Source organism: Taudactylus pleione, unplaced genomic scaffold, assembly GCF_031769625.1.
Source record: "Taudactylus pleione unplaced genomic scaffold, aTauple2 ptg001990l, whole genome shotgun sequence".
Lineage (NCBI taxonomy): Eukaryota > Metazoa > Chordata > Amphibia > Anura > Myobatrachidae > Taudactylus > Taudactylus pleione.
In genome coordinates, this window is record NW_028286386.1 from 9,129,087 (window position 1) to 9,156,911 (window position 27,825).

Below are 27,825 nucleotides of genomic sequence, written 5' to 3' on the forward strand. Positions count from 1 at the left end.
CCTTTCATATCGCAATTGGTGGGTCTCACCCGGAATTTGTGCACGCGTCCATCCTGGGTGCGACCCGCCTGAGAACAGTTTCAGACTGGCGGCCCGACCCAGCAATAATGTCAGGTTGTTGATATCACCGCCATCGCTGCTTAGCCGGCGCTTGGAGATGAGATCATCTCCAAGCGCTGGCTCTTCCTATGCAGTGAACGGCCTCGACCAGGGTTACACGTTCACACCGCACCACGAGCCAGGTAGGACTCGTGTTCAACCCTGCTTGTTGCCATGGCAGGACGCTCAAACCAGGTTATTTCAACCGGGTTCTTTCACACTGCACAGTAACCTGGGTTGCTGCTCGCTCATGTGCAATAACCCGGGTTATTAGATGGCAGCGCGAAAAGGGTATTATTCATTTTTTCAGTTGATGCAGATAAAGGGGGAGAGGAATGATCCACAGTGTAATGCAGAGGTTCCCAAACTCGGTCCTCCAGGCACCCAAACAATCCAGGTTTTAAAGCTATCCATGCTTGACCACAGGTGACTTAGTTAGTACCTCAGTCAATTTGATTTAATCACCTTTGTTCAACCATGGATATCTCTAAAACTGTTGGGGTGTCTTGAGGACCGTGTTTAAGAACCTCTGGTGTAATGCATTGTTGGCTGGTCTCGTTGGAAGGGTAATAGTGTGATGCGGGCCGGATCATCTGCAAGTAGAATTTGGTCCTCACACGTGGTGGTTGGCTAGCGGGTAATGCGGCCTTCTGTAGGGATAAAGAAATCTTTTGCTAAATATACATTTTTATCACACTTGCCTTTTACTTTCCCATTTCATGACTCAGGCTTTTGTGTATTTCTTCTGGGACAATGGTTTCCTTCCTAGATTAGTTACAGCATGTCAGAACAATCATCAGTGTCGTAGTTACATAAATCCATATAATGACACTGATAACACACAGTAATTCAACCTCAAAGACATTTATCTTAGTTACTATTACTGCTAAACATTCAAAGCAAATGAACCCAATGTAAAAATACATCTTATAACATTCACAGGTTTATATGTAAAAGTATTTATACATTAGCAGAAATTAAGATTAAATGTTACATTGTAGCGCTATTATATAATATGTGTTGATCACGGATATAGGACCTCCTAAAATGAGTCAGACTCAATCACCTCTCGTATAGCAGGATTTGGAGGCAGGTTTCTCCATAAGGGCTCTATTTTTTACATAGAGAAGAACTCTATCTTCTGCAACAACTGTTTTAGTAGGAAATAGGGTCTCTCCCTATTTATGAAATGTCACCGCTATGCTATCGCTAGAGGTAGACCTCACCGCTAAAACCGTCTGCATGCAAAGTAAGCTTGTACAGGTTTATTACTGGAGTGTTTATACTTAACTCTATGTGTCCAATGTGTCCTCTGTCACTCCTCTGCAGCAGGCTGCCATGTTAGATGGCAGGTTTTCTATCTAAGCAGATAAACAGTGATTGATAGACTGATAGAAATGGTTGGTTATATATAGAAAGGCAGGACCAGTGATATCACAGAAGCTCAGTCCCACCTTTGCGACTTGTGTCCTGTACATTTAGGACACTGTCCAAAAGATGTGAAAGAATTTATACTATGGGAAGGTAATACTACAGTATGTATATTGACATCATAGCTCATATATGAAAATCATACTGATATTTTACTTAAGCTATCCTTGTGAACCTGGAGAGCAGGTACAGGAGGAGGTATAAGGGGCGTAGAACGGTGAATACTGTCATTGTAGATACGCCCCCACTGCAAAGTGTAGTGATTTGTGGCAATGGGGGACAGGGCCATGATAAAGCACTTCCATGCAAATTACATCATCAAGCACTTTGACAGCCCTCTTCACTGGGGAAGTTGTCAGATCCAGGAGGATAGTCTACTCTCTCTTGAGTTTGGGAGAGCTTCCTGAAATTCAGGAGTATCCCTGAATTTTGGGGTTTAGCAGCCCTTTATCCCCTTGAACATGGACAATGAATATGGCTCGTTCTCCACATATACATAAAACATGCAGAGAAGACAAATACCAATTGTCATCCGCACTCACGCACTTCAGTAGTGGGGCTTGTCAAGTACGACAGAAAAATACATTGTGGACTGCACATGCACATCCGCCATACCCGGGGAGGGTTCTGGCAGATCCCTCCGCCGGCTAATAGTGCGCATTGTAGCCACCTTCAGATGGCGTTAGCTGCTGGGGCCAATATCTGGAATGCATTACATTCTGGATATTGGTAAATTTGGCAGCATCGCTTCCCCCAAAGAAACCTATGGGGGATGCGGCTGCCTGCGGCAATGGAGTGATCCCTCCTTCATACATACAGGGAATACTTATTATTTGACTTAAACCCCCGAGGGTGTTTTCGGGCATTTTACCTCAAATACACTTTGATAAATGGGCCCCTAAATGTGTTTACTTTTAGATGGAGAAATGTATCAAACAAATGTATCATCATTTTAAATACAGATTTTATGATGAAAAACCTGTGCAGGAATTCTGCTTTTTCCTGTCTTAGGAAGGTTGACTAATGCCCAAGTATTTCTTTGTAATGTTTATAAGAAAAATAAATATATACATTTGCTTTTAGATTGCAAGTTCAGTGGAAAAAACTAAAAGAAAAAGCATACTTTTTTTTGGCTATTTGGGTAGATTTTATTTGCTGTGTGAGGTGATATAAACTAGTTAATGGTATTTTCTAAAAACCCAAAGTCTTCTGAACACAATATAGTACAATTTGTGGAGTTACTGCAGAAAAAAAATAAAAAAATTACTTATGGATTATATCAGTGCCACAAAGTACAAAAATAGGGGTGGGAAAAGCCTCAGCGATGAAGGGGTTAATAAAGAAGGTTTACAAATACTATTACATTTACTTTATAAACTTACTCTACGGTACTTATTTATTCACAACTCCCTATGACGTGATCATTTTTGGCCAATGAAACACAGCACCTTCCAGAGTGGCACACATTACATAGGTTGGGAAGTGTTTGCACTGAAAAACACAATATTTCTATCATTACTGACTTTTTTTTGCATGACTGACATAGTGAAAACTTTGCTTTTTGATGGTTCAATGTACACAAACTATGTTTAAGGCAAACATTATTAAAAATATTGTATAAAATTACCATCAGGCAGTGTGTATGAATGAATTTCATATATGTACACAAATTTTGTATGAGCCACAATATTATTGAAAATATTGTATAAAATTACCTGCAGGCTGTGTGTATAAGGTGTATATACATCACATATGTTTTCTGTGTTTAGATTTGGGTCCTATTCCAAAGATATTTCATTATAATATGCAATTATTCCAAAATCCGGAATATTCCAATATCCAACATACCCCTGGTCACAAGCATTTTGGATATCTGAGACTCACCCTGTACTGTAATGAAATAAAACATGTTACTGGTTTATCAATATGCTTTATATTTAAGTTGGGGTTAGGTAGTAGTCAGATACCATGTTCATACCCAATCCTCCATTGCAGTGATTCCCAACCTCGGTCCTCAAGGCACACTAACAGTCCTGGCTTTAGTGATATCCATGATTGTGCACAGATGGTTAAAACCAGATAACTGAGGTACTATTTAAGTCACTTCTGCTCAAGTAAGGATATCCCTAAAACCTGGACTGTTAGTGTGCCTTGAGGACCGTGGTTGGGAACCCCTGCTCCATTGTCTGTACAACAGGCTCCATTTAATAACAAATACTTCTAGTGAACATAGACAAAGCAGCATACGTGTTTGACCTATACATCATTACAGATATGCATCAGGTAAAGTTTGTAACCGTGTCGTCATTAACAGTAAATGTTGGACCTTGGTGACCTGTGTACAAATAATGGTATTGTTTCGTTTTACACACAGCTGTGCTGTAAAGAGATATTCTCAGTAAATCTATGGCTTCACTACTGTGAATCACAAAAGACACACTATAAAGAGGTGGAGGCAAATTTATATTTAGGAGACTGAAACCCATACGTAGTATTATTTTAGTCAGAGGAGAATGTTCTGGCAATGCATTACTTTTTGAAATATGTGTAGCTGAAACTGCTTTTGTGAGCTCTTGTTTAGCAAAATACTAATAGGTCTATTCATGATGTTAAATCAGCTGTCCCTCGAGCGGCTTCATCACTCCTTTCAGAGCAGTGACACTAGTGCACATGCATGACCTACAGGAGCCCGACGTCCGGCGGAAGGATCTCTCTTTGCAACCCGGGACTCCTTCCCATAGGGAAAGAGCGGGTAGCGAGAGTACTCGCCATCTGTAATAAAAAACTATTAATTAGATTAGTTTTTTTTTATCCACAAGGGTCTATTGCGTATGCGCAATATCCCTATTTCAGGGCTGGCAGGGGATGGCAATGGGGGCGAGACGGCACTGGGGCAGGACGAGGTGGGATCAGGGGTGGGGCAAGATGCCCAATGCTGAGAGCTGCAAGCAAGGACAGTGCAGCTCTCAGCATTAAAAAAAACAAAACATCACAACACCATTGAATAATTACCATTCGATGGTGGCAAACATTGTAATGCTGCCATCGAATGGTAAAAACACTACCATCACAAGAAAAACATTGATGGCCGGCAAACATCAACCATCGATGTCCATTCCTAGTCCCAGCAAGGATACTCCTGTAACATTGAGAAACCTCCCGGATCCCCACTGTAGGCCTGATTCCCGAGGCACACACAATGCCGGCTATATTCATGAAGTTGAGCGTTTTTTCGCCAATTTGCATGCGCAAAAATCCCTAATGACTCCTAAAACTCCTCCAACACATGCATTCAACTGTGTGTATATACAGAATTGCAGTACCGAATAAGTAATATAGTAATATATTGGAAATCTACATGGTGTACATAGGTGGTGACTGGGAGGTGGTTATTTAGACGCACGGAGATGGTCCGTCTTATGGGCATTTAATGAGTATCGTGGGCGTGTCACTGAACTGGTTGTGCTTAATTGCTAACATACTCAGATGGTAAATCTGCACTGCCATGGGATTGGTGCAAGTATCGATGGTGGGACTGATGGTGTTTAAAGACGAACATAGTGGGTGTCTCAGTCATTGCATAGTCAGGTGCACGCTTGTACACCAGGGGAAGGGCTGATACTAACATTAGCATATAGTCGCAGACGAGAGTACAGCAAAAGTCACTATAGCTGTGTGTGAACTGCCGGGAAGCACAACAACATCACTCACATAATGCAACACCAGTGCTATTTTGCAGCAGGAACTCAGGGCCCGATTCAGACCCACTTGCAAGGATGCGTTCGCATACAGCCTGCCGATGTTTGCAATGTGCGCATGCGTACACATCGCAGTGCGCTTGTGTGAAACAGTCCATGCCATTGCCAGGTGCCTTGCTAGCCTGAGTGACAGGACGAGGCATTTGTGGGTGGTGACAGGGGTTGGTCGAAGGAAATGGGGGAGTGGTGGTGCGAACGCAGGCGTACCTGAGCGTCTCAATGCCATTTCAGAAGCATGAATAATCTAGATGCAGCATCATAGTACACGTCACTTGGCAGAATTTTACACTGAAACGCTCGCAGTGCTTGCGATAGGGTATGGTCAACCATAAGTGCTGCGCATGCATCCGATGGTACTCAATGTTACAGATGGTTGCATACATTTCCTGGACATGACATGCATTAGTGGACATCTTAAGACAGGCTAGTGGGTGTCTAAATACACACTACGATCGCATGCTAAGATATAGTGGGCGTACTAATGCCTTGCAGGGCGATCGCGGGATGTGCATATGCTGGCTGCGTGCACACGCATCTAGCGAGCGGGTCTGAATCGAGTCCTCAGTTCCTGAATCTCTCATTAACTATGACGTAATGTCCTGGGCCAAAATGTGTTTTCCATAAGATAAGTGTTATTTTAAAGTTCCTTTGAGTGCCTTCTTTTCTAAACACTATATATATATATAATATATATATATATATATAATATATATACTGTATAAAATATATAAAATATATAATTGTTTTTCTATAGCTCCTCCCCCAGTAGCTCCACTCACAGTCTAGACAAATATCCCTGTGCACCACCATGTCACTTACATAATAACATGGCATCCTGCCATTCCCTTCGCTCTATTGTTACAGTGCATTTTATTCTGATTGAATAATCAGTAGAGAGACGACAAGAGTGGGTTAGCGAGTAACGGGGTCAGGGCAGGCGAGGTGGGGGAGTGAGAGAGACAAATGAGAGATGGAGTCTGTGAGATAGCTAGAGGGTGAAGTAAAAATGGTGGACAGAGAAGAAGGGGATATGGTGGGATGAGAGAATGTGTGGATGAGGGAGGAGAGAGCTGCATGTGCTCACAACATATCTGGGAGTCTCATGGAATATTGCAAAGATTCCTGAAATGCAGGCTTACACACTTGAAGAATTTAGAACCCATTTATTAACCTCTGTCCATGCGATAAAATGTTTATCACAGTGATAGGAACTTTTTATTTTTGCTGTGTAAGACTTTAAGCTTTAATACTGAAAAATGTTTTCCCTAGATTTTTCAGCTGCTTGAAAAGCTCTCTGCAGATGCTGCCATTAGGATCAGCTATCTCTTATGGGATGTAGTCAGGATGCCGGCAGTCGAAATACTGACTGGCAGAATCCCGACACTGAAAGCCTGGCAAGGGACTAAAGAAAGGCGTCTAAATACCGACGCCTATCATTATCCCCACGTCGAAATCCCGACGCCCGGCATACCAAACGTAGGTTAGCCGGGCGTCGCGACGTGTTAGCCGCATGCGGGGGAGGGGGGACTTACGGTTAGGCACCGTCCGGGAGGGTTAGCTTTAGGCTAGCGGAAGGGGGGGTTAGGGTTAGGCACCGCCGGGGGGAGTTTAGGGTTAGGCACCCCTCCGGGAGGGTTAGGTTTAGGGTGCGGGGAGGGGGGGTTAGGGTTAGGCACCACAGGTGGGCTTAGGGCTAGGACCCCTCCCCTGAGTCTTAGGGTTAGGCACCCCCAAGGGAGGGCTAGGTTTAGGGCAGGAAGAGGGTAGGGTTAAAGATACTTACGAGCCGACATCTGGATTTTCATCTGTCGGGCTTCTCTCGTCGGGATTTCAACCGGCAGCTTGTAAGCCGTCTTTATTTCATACCCAACCCATCTCTTATATATGGGTAGTCATCCCATGAAACTGAAGGAATGATTTGATGTGAATCTCTGTGTGAAATGGAAAAAAACAATGGAACTAATGGCGCTGCACTCCAAAGCAGCGTAGGTCACTAATAAGTCACCAACTTACAAATACATACATACAGATTAAAACAGTGACACCACTTGCTCTAAGGATTGTTCCAGCTGACAGTATTCTCATCAACGGCATTCCACATTCTTGCTTGGTCCCGTTTGACAGTTTGTTTCATATAAATAGAGAAAAACAATCGCACAATGGAGTAATATTGTTGGGAGGGATAACACCCCTTAAGTATCCAAAACAGTAAATCAGAAGATGGTGTCCAAGTTCTTTTCAAAGTCCAGACAGTCCCACTTCTGTAATATCACCTGAATGTGGTGGACAGGGAACACAGTGCAAATTCTTACATGTATGCTTACACGAGACAGGATGGCGTAAAGCTCATAAAGGTTTCTTACATCATATATGATCCTCTCCAGGATTGGACATATGATACCATAATTGCTCCAAAGGTACTATAAAACAGAATAAAAAAGCTATAATGCAATAGAGTTGCAAACACAAGCTTTTATAATAAAAACATGGGGGGGTGTCTGTACCATACTTGCCTACTCTCCCGGGACTGTCGGGAGCCTCCCGAAAATCGGGTGCCACTCCCAACACCCCGCAAGACTAGGCAAGTCCCCCAGAATGGATGCCGACACCCCGCTAACCCCCGCGCCAGCCGCAAAAGTGGGCGGTGCGGGGGTATGATGACGCGATTCACGCTGAATCATGTCATCATAGCCCCGCCCCCTGCCTTATAATGCCAGTAATATTGGCATTATAAAGCGGGGGGCGTAGCCACTATGACGCGATCGCGTCAGCACGCCCCCTCTCTGCCTATTTGACCCGTCCCCATCTTCCCTGCTGGACGGGTCAAATAGATGGGTCAAATATAATGCCAATATTACTGGCATTATAAGGCAGGGGGCGGGGCTACGATGACATGATTCACCGCGAATCGCGTCATCATACCCCCGCACCGCCCACTTTTGCGGCTGGCGCCGGGGTTAGCAGGGTGCCGGCATCCATTCTGGGGGACTTGCCTAGTCTTGCGGGGTGTTGGGAGTGGCACCCGGATTCCCCTGCCGAAATGTCGGCAAGTATGGTCTGTACCATATATATGTAAAATATAGCACACCACTGCACTGCAGAAGATTGAACCCGGGCATTTAGGCAAATGGTGTGGTAAATATGGATAGGATCTCGTACCCCAATACGATCGACACTCCTTCAACACGTTTTATCACACTGCGGCGCCTTTATCAAGATGAGTGTCTGCCACAATATGGGCAAACTAGTAAAAACACCTTTGTCTGGCAGCCATATTGTTTGGTAGCAATAAAGGTAGTTCAAACAGGCAACAATTTAAAATTTAGGGCCCATTTATTAAGCTCTCTCTATGGGATAAAACATTTTTCACAGTGATAGAACCTAATTTGATCACTGTGTTCAGTATAGATTGTAGGGATGAAAGTTTGGTTAGGTGAAGTCTAGCAGGAAGGCTTGTAATAGTCACTCAATACATTAAGATGTGTGCATATTCTGCAAGTGTTTATTAAGTGTAGATAACAGGATTTGAATAGAGAATGTGGGGAACAAAGGACAGTTCTGAATCTTGCATAACACCAAGAAAGTGAGCTTGCGGGGTAGGGTTAATTATTGTACTGCCATCTGTATAGAGGTGTCAGGTAAGAAGCTTATGATGGATCCCACTTCTGGATAGTAGGAATATCATTAGAAAATGTTCAAATACTTTGTTGGAGGAGGTGAGATGACATCCAAGAAGACATAGCAGATAGACATTTAGTAAACCGTGCCCATCAAAGAGATGAGAGAACCAGGGAGGGTATATAAATTTGAGTATCAACAACTAGATATGAAACTGTGGCATAGAGAAGATTATCAGGCCTAAGGGTTGGCAGATACATTATGATGTATGGGGTGAAGTCCTATTTCCAATAAAAACACAGATTTTGTTGTTTATTAAATAGATCCCCAAAGTTACATATTTAAGGGCCTATTCAAGATGTTAATTATCAAGGTCCGAATGGACCCCAATAATGAACACTGACTCACCGTGGACGCTGGAGCAATTCATCTTTGCTCCGGCACTGAGACAACTGATTTGAAAATCAGGTGTCCCAGCAAGCGTCTTCACTGCTCCTTTCCTTCCTACAGGTCACGCATGCGCACAAGAGCCTCGACGTCCAACGGAAGGAGCCAGACAGGGGCGGTGGGATCCGAAAGGACCCTCTTCATGACCCGGGACTCCTTCCCATAGGGTAGCAGTAGCAAATGCCTCTTTTTTTACCTTCTGAAGAAACCGCAACCCTTAAACAGTGGAGAAACGCGTAAGGGATAGGGATATCTCCACCTGTCTGCAGCTGTTCCATAAGGACCTCGTATTTGCTGAATTGTCTACCAGCCGGAGGACTCAGAGTGCTGAGCATACTTTCAAACCAGTCGGAGGTTTCTTTTACCTTGTGCTTTTTACCCTTCAATGAAGTAACGGCACCGTGTGCTATCGGCTGCCCAGTACAAAAGATCTGAGCCCTAATACCGGGAGTGGTAAGAACTTGTTATAAGAGATATTATACTCTGGGAACTGGAAAATCTATACGTAAATCACTTTTCCGGGCGGGCTATCACTATGGTCTGTGGGATGCACTAAATTAAAGAAGGGAGTCTGGAGATAAGTTTTGAATACCTGGCTACTATTTTGGAGACAAAGGCTACATCATTGCAATAATCAGCTGCATTTAGATTATCTATGTAAAGGTGGACTTTCTTTATACATATTTTTTATGTTTTGGTGTTATGCTCAAATATTGATCGTTTTTAATGTCAATTTTGAATGTGTATATTTACATATGGATATTAAATATTGAGTTGCATGATCATCTTTGTGCTCCTTGTTGTTTTAAATAACATTTACTGTGGATCATTTAAGAGAGTATAGCAGAATTACTCAGTAGGAGCTGCAATAATTTGCACATCATAATAAGGGAAAACATTAATATATATATTTTAGTTGATTTTATAAGTGCCTGAATATTTGATTAGCAGCCATCTAAAGATGGGGAATACTACCACAATCAAGCTCCGAAAAAATTATATTTTCGGAGCTTGATGAATTCTGTCCCCATACTAGTGTATGGGGACAGTGGGATATTCTGCAAGAGGAAGGTAAGTAGGCGATATCTGTGATATCTCCTGCTTTACCTTCATTATGAATGGCCCGAACACTTAATATTTACAATTGTACTTGAAAATGTGCATTTTCACCTGCTTTTGTAAAAATTAAGTGAGGATGAATAGGCCCCTAAGGCTGAAAGAAGACACAGGTCCATTGAATTCAACCTTCCACAAAGAGTGTAGATAGAGAAGATGGCAATTGACAATTTAGCCTCACAAAGAGAAACAGTCCTTCCAGACCCCCAAAATGAATATATGTCCAATTCAATCTGGAGCAATAGGAGGAACATTTTTGTGACAATTGCGTTATTTTTCATACCCAAAGTTCTAGCTGACGATTCACACAATTCAATGGATTTGCCTATTCGGCAGATCTTGCATGAAAAGCTGCATCACTTCACCAGTTATTGCAGAACCAAATGTTCCATCATGCACTGGCAGCCATTGATAGGCTGGCAGCATTGCATGTTGGTTCTGGGAAAAAAGTGAAATACAGTTAATTCTATAAAACACATCACTTACACTTATTATAGACTAAAATTGTATATTTTATTTTATTATTGTATTATAATAAGGACAATTATTCTGTCTTTGTGTCCCTTGCCATATGTTCACTGAATTAGAGCTGGTTGCAGAGCAGTTTCCTGGTATATTGCCGATTCAGTAAACTATGAGTATGTTGGGCAGAGAGACAGAAAATATATTTCCCCCACACTCAGATTGTATTGGGGATAATAGGGGGCATCAGCTGCTTACAATAACTTGCGCACCCTTCCCCAGCTGCCGAACATGGCAATGAGCAATATCCTCTTTGCACAATGTACCCTGTATTTCCTGGGCTTCCTGTTGAGCTTCCTCGCCGTGGTGCCTCTGTCCGAGAACAACGCTGACTTCCATGGAAGCTGCCACCTGTTCACGGAGGGCATGTGGCTAAGCAGGAACATCAGGCTGGAGAGGGAGCATTTCACGGTGAAGGAGTGGTGTCCAGAGTCTGCCTGCAGGTTCAGCGCTTCTTCCAATGATAACGTATTTACCATTTGATGGTGGCGGTCTGATGTTTGCCACCTTTGAATGGAAATCATTAGATGGTGTTCCGATGGTTGTTTTCTTTTTAAATTCCTGTTAGCTATGCCTTCCCTGGCTCCTTCCTGGCTACTGTGTCTGCATTAGGGCATCTTCATGACTAAGTTGGAGGCTGTCACTAACTCTCTGCCTCAAATGTGACCCTGCTCAGTCTCTGATTCCCTCCCCTCTCTAGGCTGCTGCTAAGCAACAGGGCACACGCTATCTATGATTGGCTCTCACTGTCTCAGAAAGCCAATTAGAGCGCAGCCCTCAGCCCTGCTTCATTCCAAGCCTCAGTTTCAGATCCTCTGTTACTGTTTCAGCACTCTGGCCAACTCCTATACAGCAGCTTGGTGCAATTTTTTTAAGTGACTTCGCTTCACTAAAATCATCCCTGCTCTGCTTCCTTTTGACACAGATGAATGTTTCACACACCCAAACCTTCCTCGACCCATAAACCGGGGACTTTAATTTATATACAATACTGTGCAAATGTTTTAGGCAGGTGTGGAAAAATGCTGCAAAGTAAGAATGCTTTCAAAAATAGAGGTGTTAATAGTTTATTATTTATCAATGAATAAAATACAAAGTGGCTGAACAGAAGATAAATCTAAATCAAATCAATATTTGGTGTGACCACCCTTTGCCTTCAAAACAGCAAAAAATTTTCTAGGTACACTTGCACAAAGTCAGTGGTTTTGTAGGATTATAGTTAGGTGTATGATTATCCAGTCATACCAAACAGATGATAATGATTATCATTTTCATATGTAGGTAGAAAGCTGGGTAGGTGACTTAAAACTGGGTGAGGAACAGCCAAACTCTGCTACAAAGGTGAGATTGTGGAAGACCATTTTATGTCACAGATCATACACCATGGAAAGACTGACCACAGCAACAAGACACAAGGTAGTTATACTGCATCAGCAAGGTCTCTCCCAGGCAAAAATTTCAAACCACACTGGGGTTTCAAGATGTGCTTTTCATGCTCTTTTGAAGAAGCACAAAGGAACTAGCAACGTTGAGGACCGTAGATGCAGTGGTCGGCCAAGGAAACTTAGTGCATCAGATGAAAGACACATCATGCTTACTTCCCTTCGAAATCAGAAGATGTCCAGCAGTGCCATCAGCTCAGAACTGGCAGAAACCAGTGGGAACCAGGTACACCCATCTACTGTTAGGAGAAGTTTGGTCAGAAGTAGTCTCCATGGAAGAGTTGTGGCCAAACAGCCATACCTTTGACATGGAAACAAGACCAAATGACTCAACTATGCATAAAAACATAGAAACTGGGGTGCAGAATAATGGCAGCAGGTTCTCTCGACTGATGAGTTAAATTTTTTTATATATGGCTGTAACAGAAGGCAGTTTGTTCGCCGAAGGGCTGGAGAGTGGTACAATAATGAGTGTATGCAGGCAACAGTGAGGCATTGTGGAGGTTCCTTGCAGGTTTGAGGCTGGATTTCAGCAAATGGAGTTGGGGATCGTGTCAGGATTAATGGTGTCCTTAAGGCTGAGAAATACAGGCAGGTACTTATCCATCATGCAATACCATCAGGGGGGCATCTGATTGGCTCCAAATTTATTCTGCAGCAGGACAACGACCCCAAACATACAGCCAATGTCATTAAGAACTATCTTCAGCGTAAAGAAAAATAAGTCCTGGAAGTGATGATATTAGTGTTATTACATTTTATTTATAGGGCGCCACAAGTGGTTTGCAGCGCCGTACATACAATACAGGGTGCACAGAAACTTACTTTACAATACAGTAACCAAAATATAAACAGAGCACAAGCAACAAATAGCAACACAATTCTCCATATACTATACAGCTGGGAAGGTGAAGGCTGTCATTGAGTGCTTGAGAAGAGGGCTGTGAGACAGTAGGGAGGAGGACCCTGCTCCTATGAGCTTACAATCTAGAGGAGAGGTGAAACAAACAGATGACATGAGGCATGAGTGTGTAGAGGGGGACCTGAGTGCAGGAAGTAGGCAAGGTAGAGATGGCTGAGGCAGGAGGGAGAGCAACCTGGTGACACGGTTATGTGGTGGAAGGGTATGTTTTGATGAACAGGTGGGTTTTCAGTGCATGTTTGAAGCTCTGCAAGGTCGTGGAGAGCCTGATTGAGTGAGGGAGCTCATTCCAGTGAAGGGCGGCTGCACGGCCAATATCTGGGATACTGTAGAGTACCTAGAAGAATTTATGCTGTTCTGAAGGCAAAGGGTGGTCAACAAAATATTGATTTGATTTAAATTTCTCTTCATTTCATTCACTTTGCATTTTGTTAATTGATTAAAATAAACTAATAACGCTTCTATTTTTGAAAGCATTCTTACTTTGCAGTATTTTTCCCTGTCTAAAACTGTTGCACAGTACAGAGATTAACATCGAAGAAGCTAGGGGGCTTTGGGCAGTTGCCTTATTTGCCGCTCTCTCAACAACTACACTCCTTAAAACGTATCATTGTCACATGATGTATTATTTTCTATAATACCGCAGTCCCCTGCATCTCACCACAACCCCCTGATTCTCACTCCTGCCCCCTGCATCTCACCAGTGTCACGACAACCCCCACTGCTGCCCTGCAGCTGGCTGAGGCCAGGCCACTGGGATGTGCTGGGAAAGGCAGGATGATCATGGATGAGAGATTTATATTACAGCTACCGTAAGCATTATCAGCAGCATGTCCCCAAGGCTGGGGCACCTGTGCATATTTCCACAGCCTCCATGCTCTCCTAATCTGCTAAACAAGCCGATGACCAATTCCTCTTTGCACAATGGCCCTCATTCAGAGCCGTACGCTCTGAGCAGAGCGCACGCTCTGAATGAGGGCCGTCCTCCATAACTATGGAGCGTCCTCCTGGACGCTCGTATAGCTGTGGGTCACCACCCACAGCCTATACGAGCATGCAGTTTGATGGCCGCGATGGTCTTGACCATCGCGACCATCGAAACTGTGAGCCGGAGCTTGCGGTTGAGGTTTTCAACCGCAAGGCCCGGAGTGATTTTGGCTCTAAAAGAGCCAAAATCACTCCCACTGACATCACTAGTGATGTCAGTGGGCCGGCTTCTGACGGTAGGCGTTCTCTTAGGAACGCCCCCGTCAGGGAGGCACGCCCCCGGCACGCCCACCAAAGGGGGCGTGCTGTCAATCAACATCGACAGCACGCCCCTTTGATCAGACACAACGAGCGAAGGACTTTCCTTCACTCGTCGCGTCTGGCGCATGCGCACGACGGAGCTCCCTCCATCGTGCGCATGCTCAGTGCAGAACATCGACCCACTTGCGAGCGGTCAGCCGCTCGCGAGTGGGCCTGAATCAGGCCCAATGTACCCTGTATTTCCTGGTCTTCCGGTTGAGCTTCCTCGCTGTGGTGCCCTTGTCCTAGAACAGCACTGACTTCCATGGGAGGTGCCTCTTGTTCACGAGAGCCTATGGCTGAGCAGGAACATCACACTGGAAAGGGAGCACTTCACGGTGGAAGAGTGATGGCTGATGTCTGCCTGCATGTTCAGTGTAGGGATGGACATCGGAATACGATGGTTTCTAACCGTCAATGTTCCGATGGTAATGTTTTTAAGATTTGATGGTGGTGGTCCAATGTTTGCCACCATCGAATGGAAATCATTTCATGGTGTTCAGGTTGTATTTTGGTATAATTCCTGATAGCTATGCCTCACCTAGCTTCTTCCTGGCTACTGTGTCTGCATCAGGGCATCTTTATGGGTTTGTTGGAGGCTGTCTCTCACTCTCTCACTGTCCCTCATCCCTGCAGCAGTCAGTCACTCACTCACTCACTCACTCACTCACTCACTCACTCACTCACTCACACAGCACAACAGTTTCTTGTGACTTGCTTCAGTAAAATTGTTGATCCATTACACTTTTGATTAGCAGCCAACAGCAATGGGTTGAGGAGGCAAAGGCAGGGCCGCCGACAGCTCTGCTGTACTCCAGTACTGGTAAGGGGCGTGGTCAACTCAGGGAGGTGTGGCCAGACTCCTTCCTTATGAAAACGAAAAAATATAATATATTTGCGTCCACACCACTGTCCAGTGTTGTGGGGAGGGAGGTGCCGGTGTCTGGGCAAGTGTGATTGGTCCCCCCAGGACATCACGCAGGGAGAGAGAGTACTGACAGCTGCAGCCTCTCTCCCTAGCTCAGCACACAGCATGACAGCAGTGTTCATGCTGGGTAGAGGAGAGAGGCTGCTGCACCAGTTACTCCTCTCTCTCACACACAAAATTACAATGAAGAAGTCTTCATAAAGACAAAACGCGTTGGGAGTTACCTTGTACAAGGCTTGCCTCCATGGACAGATAATCTCTACTTTTATTGTCATTTTATACATGTGCTTCTATTTTTCACTGCTATTTTTGCATATATTTATATATTCTGTTGTTACTATTCTATTTGGGACTAGATAGTTCCTGTTTATTTTCAAAGTTTTAAATAATGTTTTATTAATGCAGTGTGTTTGAAAAAATAGTATGTGCTATGTTCTATTTCCTGTTTATTACATATACCTACTTGGTGGTCTTATGACCGAAGACAAAGGTACCCATGATAAGTTGTGAATTCATTTTATCCATGTTCATTTTACACTGGGTGATTTTAGAAGCATCATTTTATACCATTAGGCGTTTTTTATATCTTCAATAGCTGCAGTACCCAGCTCTCTGATTAAGGTATATTTGCATTAAATAATTGTCCCCTGTTTTGAACTTGCAGGGTTTTTCAGAAGAAGCATTACCAAAAATGCCACTTACAAATGTAAGAATGGAGGTAACTGTGAAATGGACATGTACATGAGGAGGAAATGCCAAGAGTGCCGCCTGCGGAAGTGTAAAGAGATGGGCATGCTGGCCGAATGTAAGTACAGTGTAAATGTCTACTTGCTCTCTATTAATACTCTTGTTCTCCTCTATTATTTCCATCTATTTATCAAAGTTGATAAAGGTTTACACAGATTACAACAGGTGTCAGAAAGATAAGTGATTCTGTGATAACATTTATGGAATGTGTTATCATTAATACTATTTCTTGTTGCATACAAATATACACTGGTTGTTACTAATTGGTCTGCTTTCTTGGGTTCTAGAAAACACAGGCCTAACATAAATAATGGCAACTGCACAAATTACGATGGCAAATTATCTTTTTTTTTTTTAACTCAAACATATGGAAGAATTTATTAATGGTAAAGAAATGTAACAATAATAAAAGCATGAAACATAGGGCCTGATTCAGACCCGGTCGCAAGCGCTGAGCGCTCGCAACTGGGTCGATATTTGCCAACTGGGCATGCACACGACGGAGCCGGCTCCGTCATGCGCATGCGCGAGACCAGGCTAGCGACGGCTGCTACGTCGCTTCGGGTCTCGCACCAAAGGGGGCGAGCTGTTGATGGTGAGTGACAGCTCGCCCTGTTTGGTGGGCGGGCCAGGGGGGGTGGCCGGCCAAACGGAGGCGTTCCCAACGGAACGCTTGCCGTTTGGGGGAGGCTCCACTGACATCACCAGTAATGTCAGTGGGAGAGCTTCCGGTTCTGTTAGAGCCGAAAGCTCTCTGGGGCTTGCGGCCACGAGATCCTACCACAAGGGTCTCGTCGCAAGCCCGATGGTCGCGATGGTCTTGACCATCGCGACCATCAACCTGGCCACTCGCTATAGCTGTGGGTGGTTACCCACAGCTATGCGAGCGGCCAGGTGGCCGCTCCAAAAAAAAAAATGCCCTGATTCAGAGCGAGAGCTCTTTCAGAGCGTCCGGCTCTGAATCAGGCCCATAGGTCCATATAGTTCTGTAAAACAATAAGGGGTATATTTACTAAAGAGTTTTTAAGAAGTGGAGATGTTGCTCATAGCAACCAATCAGATTCTACTTAACTTTAAACTAGCACCTTCTAGAAGATAATAGCTAGAATATGAATATCTCCGCATCTAAAAACTCTCAATATACCCCTAAGCCTATAGAGCCTATAAACACATTTAGCTAATTATAGATAAGACTCAAAAATCCCAGATATGCACAAAAGCGTGCAGGGCATTGGGATCATCATTTCTGGTTTATAATCTTTGTTGTCATCCTGGTATTAGCCCTGCATACATACGGAACGATATGAACGATAATGTTCATATCGTTCATTTTTAGGCAGTGAACATTCCTGCATGAACGATAACGATATCTATGATCGTCTGTACATGCAGGCCAGTCTGGACGATATCGTCAACTTTGCCTGTTCAGAGATGTGGCAGGATGACTCACTGAAAGATATCTTTGAAAGATATGTTTCAAGTCATTGGTGGTACAGATCGTACTGTGTGAGATTTCCATGTTCTGATTAGACTGAGTATTGCAGCCATGCACATATTGTCATTTCCCTTCTAATTATTATTCCTGCAACTGAGAAGTCTTTAATGGATTTCCTAGTCTGCTGAGGACTGATTCTACATTTCACATATTGCGGCTGCAATTCCAGAAGCCAACAGTGATTGAAATTCCTATGCGACTATCTGCTCTTATTCTGAGCTGTGCGCATCTATATGATTGTACCCCCCACAGCCATTGGGCTGCATGAGCAGCTGTCATCGCAAGTTACAGTACTTACACAATGCTTGGTGCAGAAGATGTTACTGCAAATGGCGTGCATCCCTGGTGTGCAAATATTGAGTTGCACTCAGGAGCTTGTATGTAGGTCATACTGACAATCAAATAAGACAAATTGTCCTCTGAGTCAACCTAGACTCTCACACATTGCCATACTTGCGTACTCTCCCAATTCGGCCAGGAACCTCCCGGCCTTCCGTAGAAGTGGGCAAGCCTCACGGCTGGCCATACACCCCCCCCTGACCCCTGCCGCAATTCCCAGACCCGTGCAGCAGGGGGTTCGATGATGCGATTCGCCCTGAATTATGTCATCATGACCCCACCCCCTGCTTCATAATGCTGGTAATCTCAGCATTAGGTAGTGGGGGTGTGGCCAAAATGGTGTGGTCATGCCCCCACTTCGCCCCTATTGCCGTGTACTTTTCCCGGCCATGCCCCCCTATGCCCCGCCACACCCCCCACCTTGGCTGACCTGGCTGTCCCCTCCCAGAGGGGCTGCCAGGATGTCGGCAAGCATGCACATCGCGCTGGTGCTGTGCCGCGTGCCTGTGTGGCTGCACTGCTGACAGGCAGCAGCGCCAGCTGAGCTGGTTGACACACACATTGTCAAAAAGTGGGTGGGGCTTTCGGGGCTGTGTGTATGGGGGGCGAACACCCTTATCACCTCCCCAGATACGCCACTGGCTGCAGCACAGTCCAAAATTCAAATATGAGAGCCACACCAACTGCCATCCCGAATGCTGCCAAACAACGCCGGCCAACTCACTGGCAGTTGGTGTGGCTCCCCTATTCAGCCCCACCTATGAAGCCAGGCTTCTGTGGCTGCCCACAACTACAGCCCCTTTATGTGCGACGACCAAGAATCAGCCCCTTAAAGTGGATGCCACCCTGTGTATGAGGGAGAAACTGTGAATAAATAAAAACATTTTTTAAATAATTTCTATGCTGCCCCCTAAATAATTCTACTCACTTCATGTGACTAACTGACCTCTATGTATTATACTATACATGTAATAAATGCTCCATTATCTGACTTCCATGACACACAGCACCACCTCAGATAATGGCTATAAGATGCACCAAAACTGTCCAAGCACATCTGACTGTGAAAATCTCATGTGTCTTCCACGTCTCAGGTCTGCTGACAGAGATACAGTGCAAGTCTAAGCGATTGCGAAAAAATGTAAAGTTTCCTTCTGAAGCATCACTCAGTGAGGATAATGATGGGCTGGAGCTAAAGCAAGTGACATCTACCACTAGAACAAATAGGGTAAGCACTTCTTTCTATTATCAAACATTTCTTAAAGGTACATTAACCCATTTCATGTTTACCTTGGTATTTGTGTAAGAGAAATATTTATAGAATAATAAATAATAATAATGTGTTTATTGTAGGATTTACATTCTCTGATGGCATTACTAAATCATCTTGAAGGGCTCACCCTTTAGTAGAGTGACATTTTTTTCTCTCTGTCTTGTAAACCCCATCACATCTCATCCTGTACAGGGCCACTGAGAAGTTTTATTGGCCCCCTCTAGGCTGTGAATGCAGTCTCTGCAATAGCCTGTGTCGCACAGGCAGCTTGGGGGGTGGTAAGACTGGTCTGACCCTCCCCAGACTCCTGATTCTGCAAATTAGGTTCTGCCCACAGCCCAATAGGAAGCTGTTAGTTTGCACAGTCTCCCTCGCTGGCCCACAATCTGGCTCTAATAGGGCTGTGGATGGGGCCAGAGCCTCATCCACCTCAACATAATCCCCATAGCTGGGCCTCTAGGGGATGGCCAGGGCCATATACATTGTACACACACCTCCCATCTCATCACCTTGCTCCTGGCAAACTTCTAAATTTCTTATATATTTTGGGCTTAAATTAAAAATGACAGACAGCAAGCAAATAGGTGTCAGACATTACTCAAGTCTGCTCATTGTCTGCAAAGATGGATACTATCTTAAAAGGTTTGTCCACTTCCTGGACTCTTTTTTGGTTATGCATGTAAAATAAGCCCAGCACAAGCTATTTTTTAGAGAACTATCAGTTATCAACTGTATCTGCTGATATAACATCTCACAATATAAGGTATGCTTAGCTTACTTTAACACACACACCAATCCTTTCTCCTCATCATGAAGCCAATACAGAGATAACTTACTGGGCGTCTTCCAGCAGCAGCTCCTGATGTAATCTGGGAGGCAGAGCATGTAGGTAATATAATAATTTGATTACTAAACTGTCAAAACTCAGGCTCCACCTCCCAGCTCAGGATTAGGCAATAGAACATTGTGTCCTCACTCCTCAGCACGTGATTGGATACATGATAAATCCGGCCCCACTCCCAGTGTTGGGATTGGAGTAGGTGTATGCCTCCCGTAACTCTGCTAACCCCGGTTCAGGTGATGTCTGGGACAGATTACTGAGAGTCCCGGGGTGGGAAAGAGCATACACCCCCCTGCTGTACACTAATGCGGGCTTACTGATGGTAAGTGGGGTCAGTGGGAGCAGGTGGGTGGGGAGTCAGCTCTAGGTCATGCAGCCTGAGTTGTGTGGTTGACATGGTGACCTGAACTGCTTGCAAAGATTCCAATGTGATCTCCGGACACGCATGTGGGTTCCATGCATTTTCTGTGGATACCGCAGCATGTATGTTCCATGTACAATGTAACACAGAAAGATAGATGGCTTTGGTGAAATGCAGGTAGGATGTGATTTATAACCTCAATAGGCTGATCATGTGACTCGCCACAAAATTCTCACTTATCGACTGTTTCTGTTAATATGTACTGACCTTGAAGTGTAAGTTTATTTTAACCTAAATGATAGATACAATATAAATAGATAGGGGAGGTTGTTGGCATCCTGGCTGTCAGGATGCTGATGGTCAGAATACCACTTCCGGAATCCTGTTGGTCTTCAAAATACTGGCTCCAGAATCCTGATGGAAAGTATTAGGGTAAGGGGTTAGGTTTAGGGTTAAGCACTAAGTGTAGGGTTAGGCTGTGGGAGCGTTACATGGAGGGTTATGCAGCGGGAGGGGAGGATTAGGGAGAGGGTTAGGGTTAGAAGACTTACCTATATCTGTTGGGATTCTGACTGTAGGGTTGCTGCTGTCGGTATTCTGACCGTCAGCATCCTGACCATCGGGATTCTGTACACAACCCAGAGATAGATAGCAATAGCAAAATGCATGCAGGAAGTGACCATGTGACTAATTACATCATAAACAGCCTTGTGATGTCACTCAGCTTTGGTAGAAAGGTCACTATTTTCAGAGATGGATTCAGGGCCAAATGCAGCTGGTCATCATCATGCTGATGATGGCCTATTTTTATGTGGAGGCCTGGTGCTGTAGCTCCACCTGCCCCATTGATATTCTGGTCCTGGCTATATACTGTATTCTGGAGATATACTGTAACAACTATCTATCTTTCTCTATCTATCTATTTATAATATTGCATACATTAGGGAAACGTAACACCTATTCTGCAGGATTTTTTCATCATATTAGGCTCAATTAAGCAAAGTTCTATTTTGTTTAGATACTATACTTCCAGAAATCACGTTATTAAAATTTTATATAAAATGCATTGTAAGAACCCAGTGAGAAATTATGTCATTTTTTTTATACATACATTTTTTTTTTAGTTTGACTGTTAAAATATTTCTTCATGAGAAAGGCATATTTACAATGTAAATGCAAGATAAAGCAAGATACACCAGTTGCATGACATTATCGAATCAATAAACAAGATTAACACAAATACCGTATTTAAGTAATAAGGTATTATATGCGTGTATACAATACAATGTCCATATTTTAACTTTGTAAACAAGGTATTTTTCAGTGGATTATTTAGAACTTTGTGGGACAGCATTAGAAAAAGTAACTATTAAGTACATTTGCTATTCATATTTTTAATAATTTCAATATCTTTTTTCACCTCCCAACAAGTATAGCATTTGTTTTTAGCAAAGTCCATGATGGCTAATCGTCATGTCTTGCATCTTTATCAGAAGTCTGCAAGTCATAAATACATTGTATCCTTATAGACACAGCTGTCATTATTTCATTGTTGCCTCAATGCCAAATTATCACTTCAGCAAGCTGGCATAGCATCCATATGATTTGTTGTTGATAGAGACAGTATCCTACTGTACTGTATGCCACCAAACTACCAAGCTGTATAAGGCCAGTGAGCTGCCTGTTGTACTGATCTGCCCTAGATCTTGCCAGTAGAGCCCTATTTGTGCTTTACAAAACAACTTGCATGGAAGTTTCCCTGTTAACTATAACCAGCTCCCTGGCATATGTGTATGTTCTTTACAGATACACTGTACACTTAACGTATCCAATAAAACAAACTGAGCATTGTAAAACACATTTGTCTCTCTTGTGTGTAACTAGTGTCATTCTAGTACTTATCATGTGACGCAGTGATAACATACCATGTAGTCAGTACAAAAACAGGTTTATTTCCAATAAGTGACAAGATAGAGGAGTACTGTAAAATTGCTTTCATGGCTCTAAAGTCAATAATAAATGGCATGTGACTTGGTTAATAGATGCTCAAAAAAGACATTTAAACCAGTTAGGTCAGTCACTGTATGTGCTTCTGTGACATAGTGTATACACTGTATTAATGCACTGTACTGTGGGCCTGATTCATAGATTACACTAATGCAATCGCAGCTGCCATCCCGCACGCAGCTGCTAGGCGAAAATATGCTAATGTTGTTGCCGACTGGAAACATATTGAGACGCCCACCTGGGTAACCGCAAATCCCAGCAAGTGCATACAAATAGCAGATCATTCAATAATCGGCCATCTGAGTAGCCCTATGCTCACGCAGAATAGTCGCCTGAACTGAGCCATTGGAACCACTTTATATGTGTACGAGATTGCAGACGCAGGCTATGACATGCCCTGAAAATGGCAGTGACACACCTGTATTCTTTGCCGCCACTCCCAATTACCTCCCCCATAAGGTCCGTGACTGTCAATCACTTTGTGAGTGGCGTCGCGGAGGTACCTTTGTGCATGTGCTTTGCGACCGTGGTTAATGCACAGTCCACCAATAATCGCTCAGCTCCGTAGATATCGTAATAGCGTACATCTCTGAATCAGGCCCTGCATTCACTAACCCAGTGGTTCTCAAACTTGGTCCTCAGAACTCAACACAGGTCACATTTTGCAGGTCACCCAGCAGGACCACAGGTGTAGTCATTACTAACTGACACATTTTAAAAGATCCATAGGTGGAGATAATTATTTCACCTGTGATTTTGTGAGGAGACTTGGAAAACATGCACTCTTTGGGGTTCTGAGGACTGAGGGCCTGATTCAGAGCTGCTCACTGTTTGCGAGCGCTCGCTCTGAATTGGGGCGGGAATTTTTTTTCTCCTGCCCGCTCGCTAAGCTGTGGGTGCCCACCCACAGCTTGTGCGAGCGGGCTGGAGATGGTCACATTTATCGCGACCATCGGGCTTGCGAGGAGACCCTGTGGTAGGGTCTCAGCTCCCGCAAGCCCGAGTGGACTCCCTGCTCTAATAGAGCAGGGAGTCCACTACTGACATCACGAATGATGTCAGTAGGGCTGCCCGCAAACACCAGGCGTTCCTAAGGGAACGCCTGCATTTGTGCAGCCACCCCCCCCGCCTAAAAAACGGGGCAGGCTGTCAATCAACATCGACAGCCTCCCCATCTTGTAGCGAGACCCATAGCGACGGAGCTGCCGTCGCTGGACGGGTCTCGAGTGTGCGCACGCCATATGCGGCGCATGCGCAGAGGGGGACCATTGACCAACTTGCGAGCGATGTGTGCTTGCGAGCGGGTCTGAATCAGGCCCTGAGTTTGAGAAATTGTGCCTTAATGTAAGCCAGGTAAAGTATGCTATATAAATTATTATACATTCATATTTTAATATAAACATAAAGACAAACACACAGGTATTAGGTGGCAACATGGGCATTCTGATATACAACATCCCTAAAGTCACACATAAGTTAAAAATGGAAAGGGTTTAAATGAATATAATTATAATATGTTTTCTAAATACATTGTGAAAAAAGTCTACTCGATTCTCAAAAACTCCCATCAGTCTTATTTTAAGTTCCCTGGCAGGTTTTACTGCTGGAATCAAGAGTTTTCTATATACAAACAAAAGATACATTTATTTATTTGCATTTAAAATATCATGCTAAAAAGTAGCAATTTTGCTTTAACAAGACAATTTTGTTTATGTCTGTATAGAAATGTAGCTTCTCAGATGTTGTGTGTTGCTGGTTACAGTTTAGGCAATTACAGCGTTTGTTTCTCCAAAAATATACTGGTAGGTTAAATGGCTCCTAACAAAAATTACCCCTAGTATGTATGTGTGTGTATGTGAGCAGGTGGTAGGGAATATAGCGGGTCATTCAGACCCGCTTGCGAGCGCAGGACACTCGCAAGCGGGTCGTTGTTCCCCCACTGCGCATGCGCACGACGGAGGGAGCTCCGTCGTGCGCATGTGCGAGACCCGGCGAGCGACGGGCTCTCCATTGCTCCGGGTCTCGCACCAAAGGGGGCGTTCTGTCGATGTTGATTGATAGCACGCCCCCCTTGGCTGGGCGTGCCAGGGGCGTGCCTGCCAGACGGAGGCGTTCCCATGGGAACGCCTACCATCTGAAGCCGGCCCCACTGACATCACTAGTGATGTCAGTGAGAGTGATTTTGGCTCTGATAGAGCCAAAATCACTCCAGGGCTTGCGGCAGCGAGACCCTACCGCAGGGTCTCCATCGCAAGCCCGATGGTCGCGATGGTCAAGACCATCGCGACCATCATCATGGACGCTCGCATATGCTGTGGGTGGTCACCCACAGCTATGCAAGCGGCCAGGGGGCCGCTCCATTTTCATGGAGGAGGGCACTGATTCAGAGCGAGCGCTCTGGTCAGAGCATTCGGCTCTGAATCAGGCCCATAGAGTGTAAGCTCCACTGGGGCAGGGACTGATGTGAATGGCCAAATATTCTATGTACAGCGCTGCGGAATATGTGTGCGCTATATAAATAACTAGTAATAAATAATAAATAAATAAATAAATATCTTCTATTTCTTGTTGTTACAGATGAAAGAAGAACTTACCCCGGAACAGATGCAACTGCTGCAGTATACGATGGAGGCATACAGCAAGAACCGGCTGCCTCAGCAGTTGACTACAAAACTTTTAGTGAGTACAGGTTATTTGAAATAGGTCTGTCAGATTATAGAATTTAATGTCACTTCTTGCTGGAATCCTTGGTGTATAGGGGGTTTATGTACTAATAATGGGAAACTCGCAGGGACAGCGGTTGTGGTAACCGCTATCCCATGGAGTTATATCCCTGGCATTTTGTAAAGGTCTTTCACGTTTGTGAAAGACTTCTCCGGGGGAAGCTGACACTGCGCATACGTACAGTGTCAGTATCCGCCGGCTGGAGGCTGCGGGAGAGAGCTCAGAAGATCTCTCCCCTGCTCGTAAGCCTCCACAGGCTTTAAGGGGTATATTTACTTAGCAGTGTTAGGAGACAGAGTGAAAAGTGATAAGGTGCCAGCCAATCAGCTCCCAACTGTCATTTTTCAAAATATAGCCTGTGAGATGACAGTTGGGAGCTGATTGGCTGGCACCTTATCATTTTTCTCTCTGTCTCCTAACACTGCTTAGTAAATAGACCCCTAAGTGGTTTACACCATCCAAAGATGGTGTAGACTAACGGGGCAAAACACTGAAAAGCTTTGCTTTCGGAGTTTAGTACATAAGGCTCAGATTGTAATTCCCAAATGATAATAATGGGGACTGTGATCTGCAGAGCTAATTAGCACTCTGGGCCTGATTCAGACCCGCTCACGAGCGCTGAGCGCTCGCAAGCGGGTAGATGGTGGCCCAATGCGCATGCGCGAGACCCGGATAGCGACGGGCAAACCGTCGCTCCGGGTCTCGTACCAAAGGGGGCATGCTGTCGATGTTGAGTGACAGCACGCCCCCTTTGGTGGGCGTGCCGAGGGCGTGGCTGCACAGACGGAGGCGTTCCCATGGGAACGCCTACCTTCTGGGGCCGGCCCCACTGACATCACAAGTGATGTCAGTGGGAGTGCTTTCGGCTCTGTTTGAGCCGAAAGCACTCCAGGGCTTGCGGCAACGAGACCCTACCACAAGGGTCTCGTCGCAAGCCCGATGGTCGCGATGGTCTTGACCATCGCAACCATCTTCCTGGCCGCTCGCTATAGCTGTGGGTGGTCACCCACAGCTATACGAGCGGCCAAGAGGCCGCTCTAAAAATCCAGAAGGACGGCCCTGATTCAGAGCGAGCGCTCTGTCAGAGCGTCCGGCTCTGAATCAGGGCCTCTGACAGAAATTTCAGTGAATTCTCCTGCTTTGTGCTATTAGTACATACCTGTATCAACAATTTATAAAATTATGCAGAAACTGCAGTTCTTACATAATTTTATGATAAAAAGCTTGATAAATAGGCCCCCAAATGTGTGTGTGTGTGTGGGGGGGGGAGCTCGGGGGGAGCTGTGGGTAACAATACAGAGGGCCAGAGCCAGGGGTGGGGTCAAGTGGTGGTGGGGCGGGACTGAAGCGTCCCGGATGCATTATAACTTATACTTTTGTACATGTACCTAACCATATACCATAACACAATTGTTACAGATTATTGAAGTACAACATGATGAAATTGCGTTATGCGAGTATGTCCCTTCCTTTTATGTGACCCTTTTCCTGCTGCCTCCTCCCATTGACTATATAGGTACATACCAATTGTTATCAGTTCTCCTCACTTATTGTATATAGAATATAGGGGGGGGGGGATCCTTCACATTTCCACAAAGGGGTCTCCTACCTCCAGGGACATTACATTTTATCATTTTGTACTTACTTCCTGCAGCTGTTATGCTCTTTAGCAGTGTTGTCACACTGGCATTTTGTAACCGTTGCTTTTGGCCTATGACCACGCTCCACAATACACCAGCTTTGGTTTATAAAAATAAGTCCGCCTCTATCCCATAAAATGACTGTTTAGATTTGGCACTGATGGGAAATTAGGTTTGCCGACAATATGCTGATTTTAGAAGTCAACATCGGATGCACCAGTTTTCATAATTGTCCTGCATCTTCATATTAATTTATCTATTCAATAATTAGGGGTCTATTTACTAAGCAGTGTTAGGAGACAGAGTGAAAAGTGATAAGAAAGTGATAAGGTGACAGCCAATCAGCTCCCAAGTGTCATTTTTCAAACACAGCCTGTGAGATGACCTTATCACTTTCTTATCACTTTTCACTCTGTCTCCTAACACTGCTTAGTAAATAGACCCCTTAGCATTAAGCTCTTGTTTTAAACATTTGCCAAATAATGTTTTAAAGATTAACAGAACCTACAGTACAAAGAATGTGAATATCATTAACAGATAACCCAGTACCTTTCTTATGATAACCAGTGGTAATCCAAGGTACTAAATAATGCTGTCTAGATATAAAATCTTATCTTCTAGTTTTAATTGCTGATATGATTCTCAATTGTGTGATTTACATGCATAAGATAAGAATTGTTATGAATTCCACCATGCCTTTATTATTTTCGTACCCCAGGCAGGCTCTACACTAGTGTTTTCAGACTAGTGTGACGTTCTATTTGTCTATGGTAATTAGGTGACCAACACTTTGCTTCATCAAAGCACAAGCAGGGGTGTATCTATAAT

At 44.3% G+C, this 27,825-nt stretch overlaps 1 protein-coding gene across 1 annotated transcript in view; it reads left to right on the forward strand.

The window, feature by feature from the left end:
* Nucleotides 1-27,825, forward strand: part of NR1H4 (nuclear receptor subfamily 1 group H member 4) — a 78,264-nt gene that overhangs the window by 16,851 nt on the left and 33,588 nt on the right. The window contains exons 3-5 of the mRNA XM_088465513.1: nt 16,235-16,375; nt 19,246-19,379; nt 25,211-25,312. Of these exons, the coding sequence (XP_088321639.1) occupies nt 16,235-16,375; nt 19,246-19,379; nt 25,211-25,312 (377 nt within the window). The remainder of the gene's footprint in view (nt 1-16,234; nt 16,376-19,245; nt 19,380-25,210; nt 25,313-27,825) is intronic.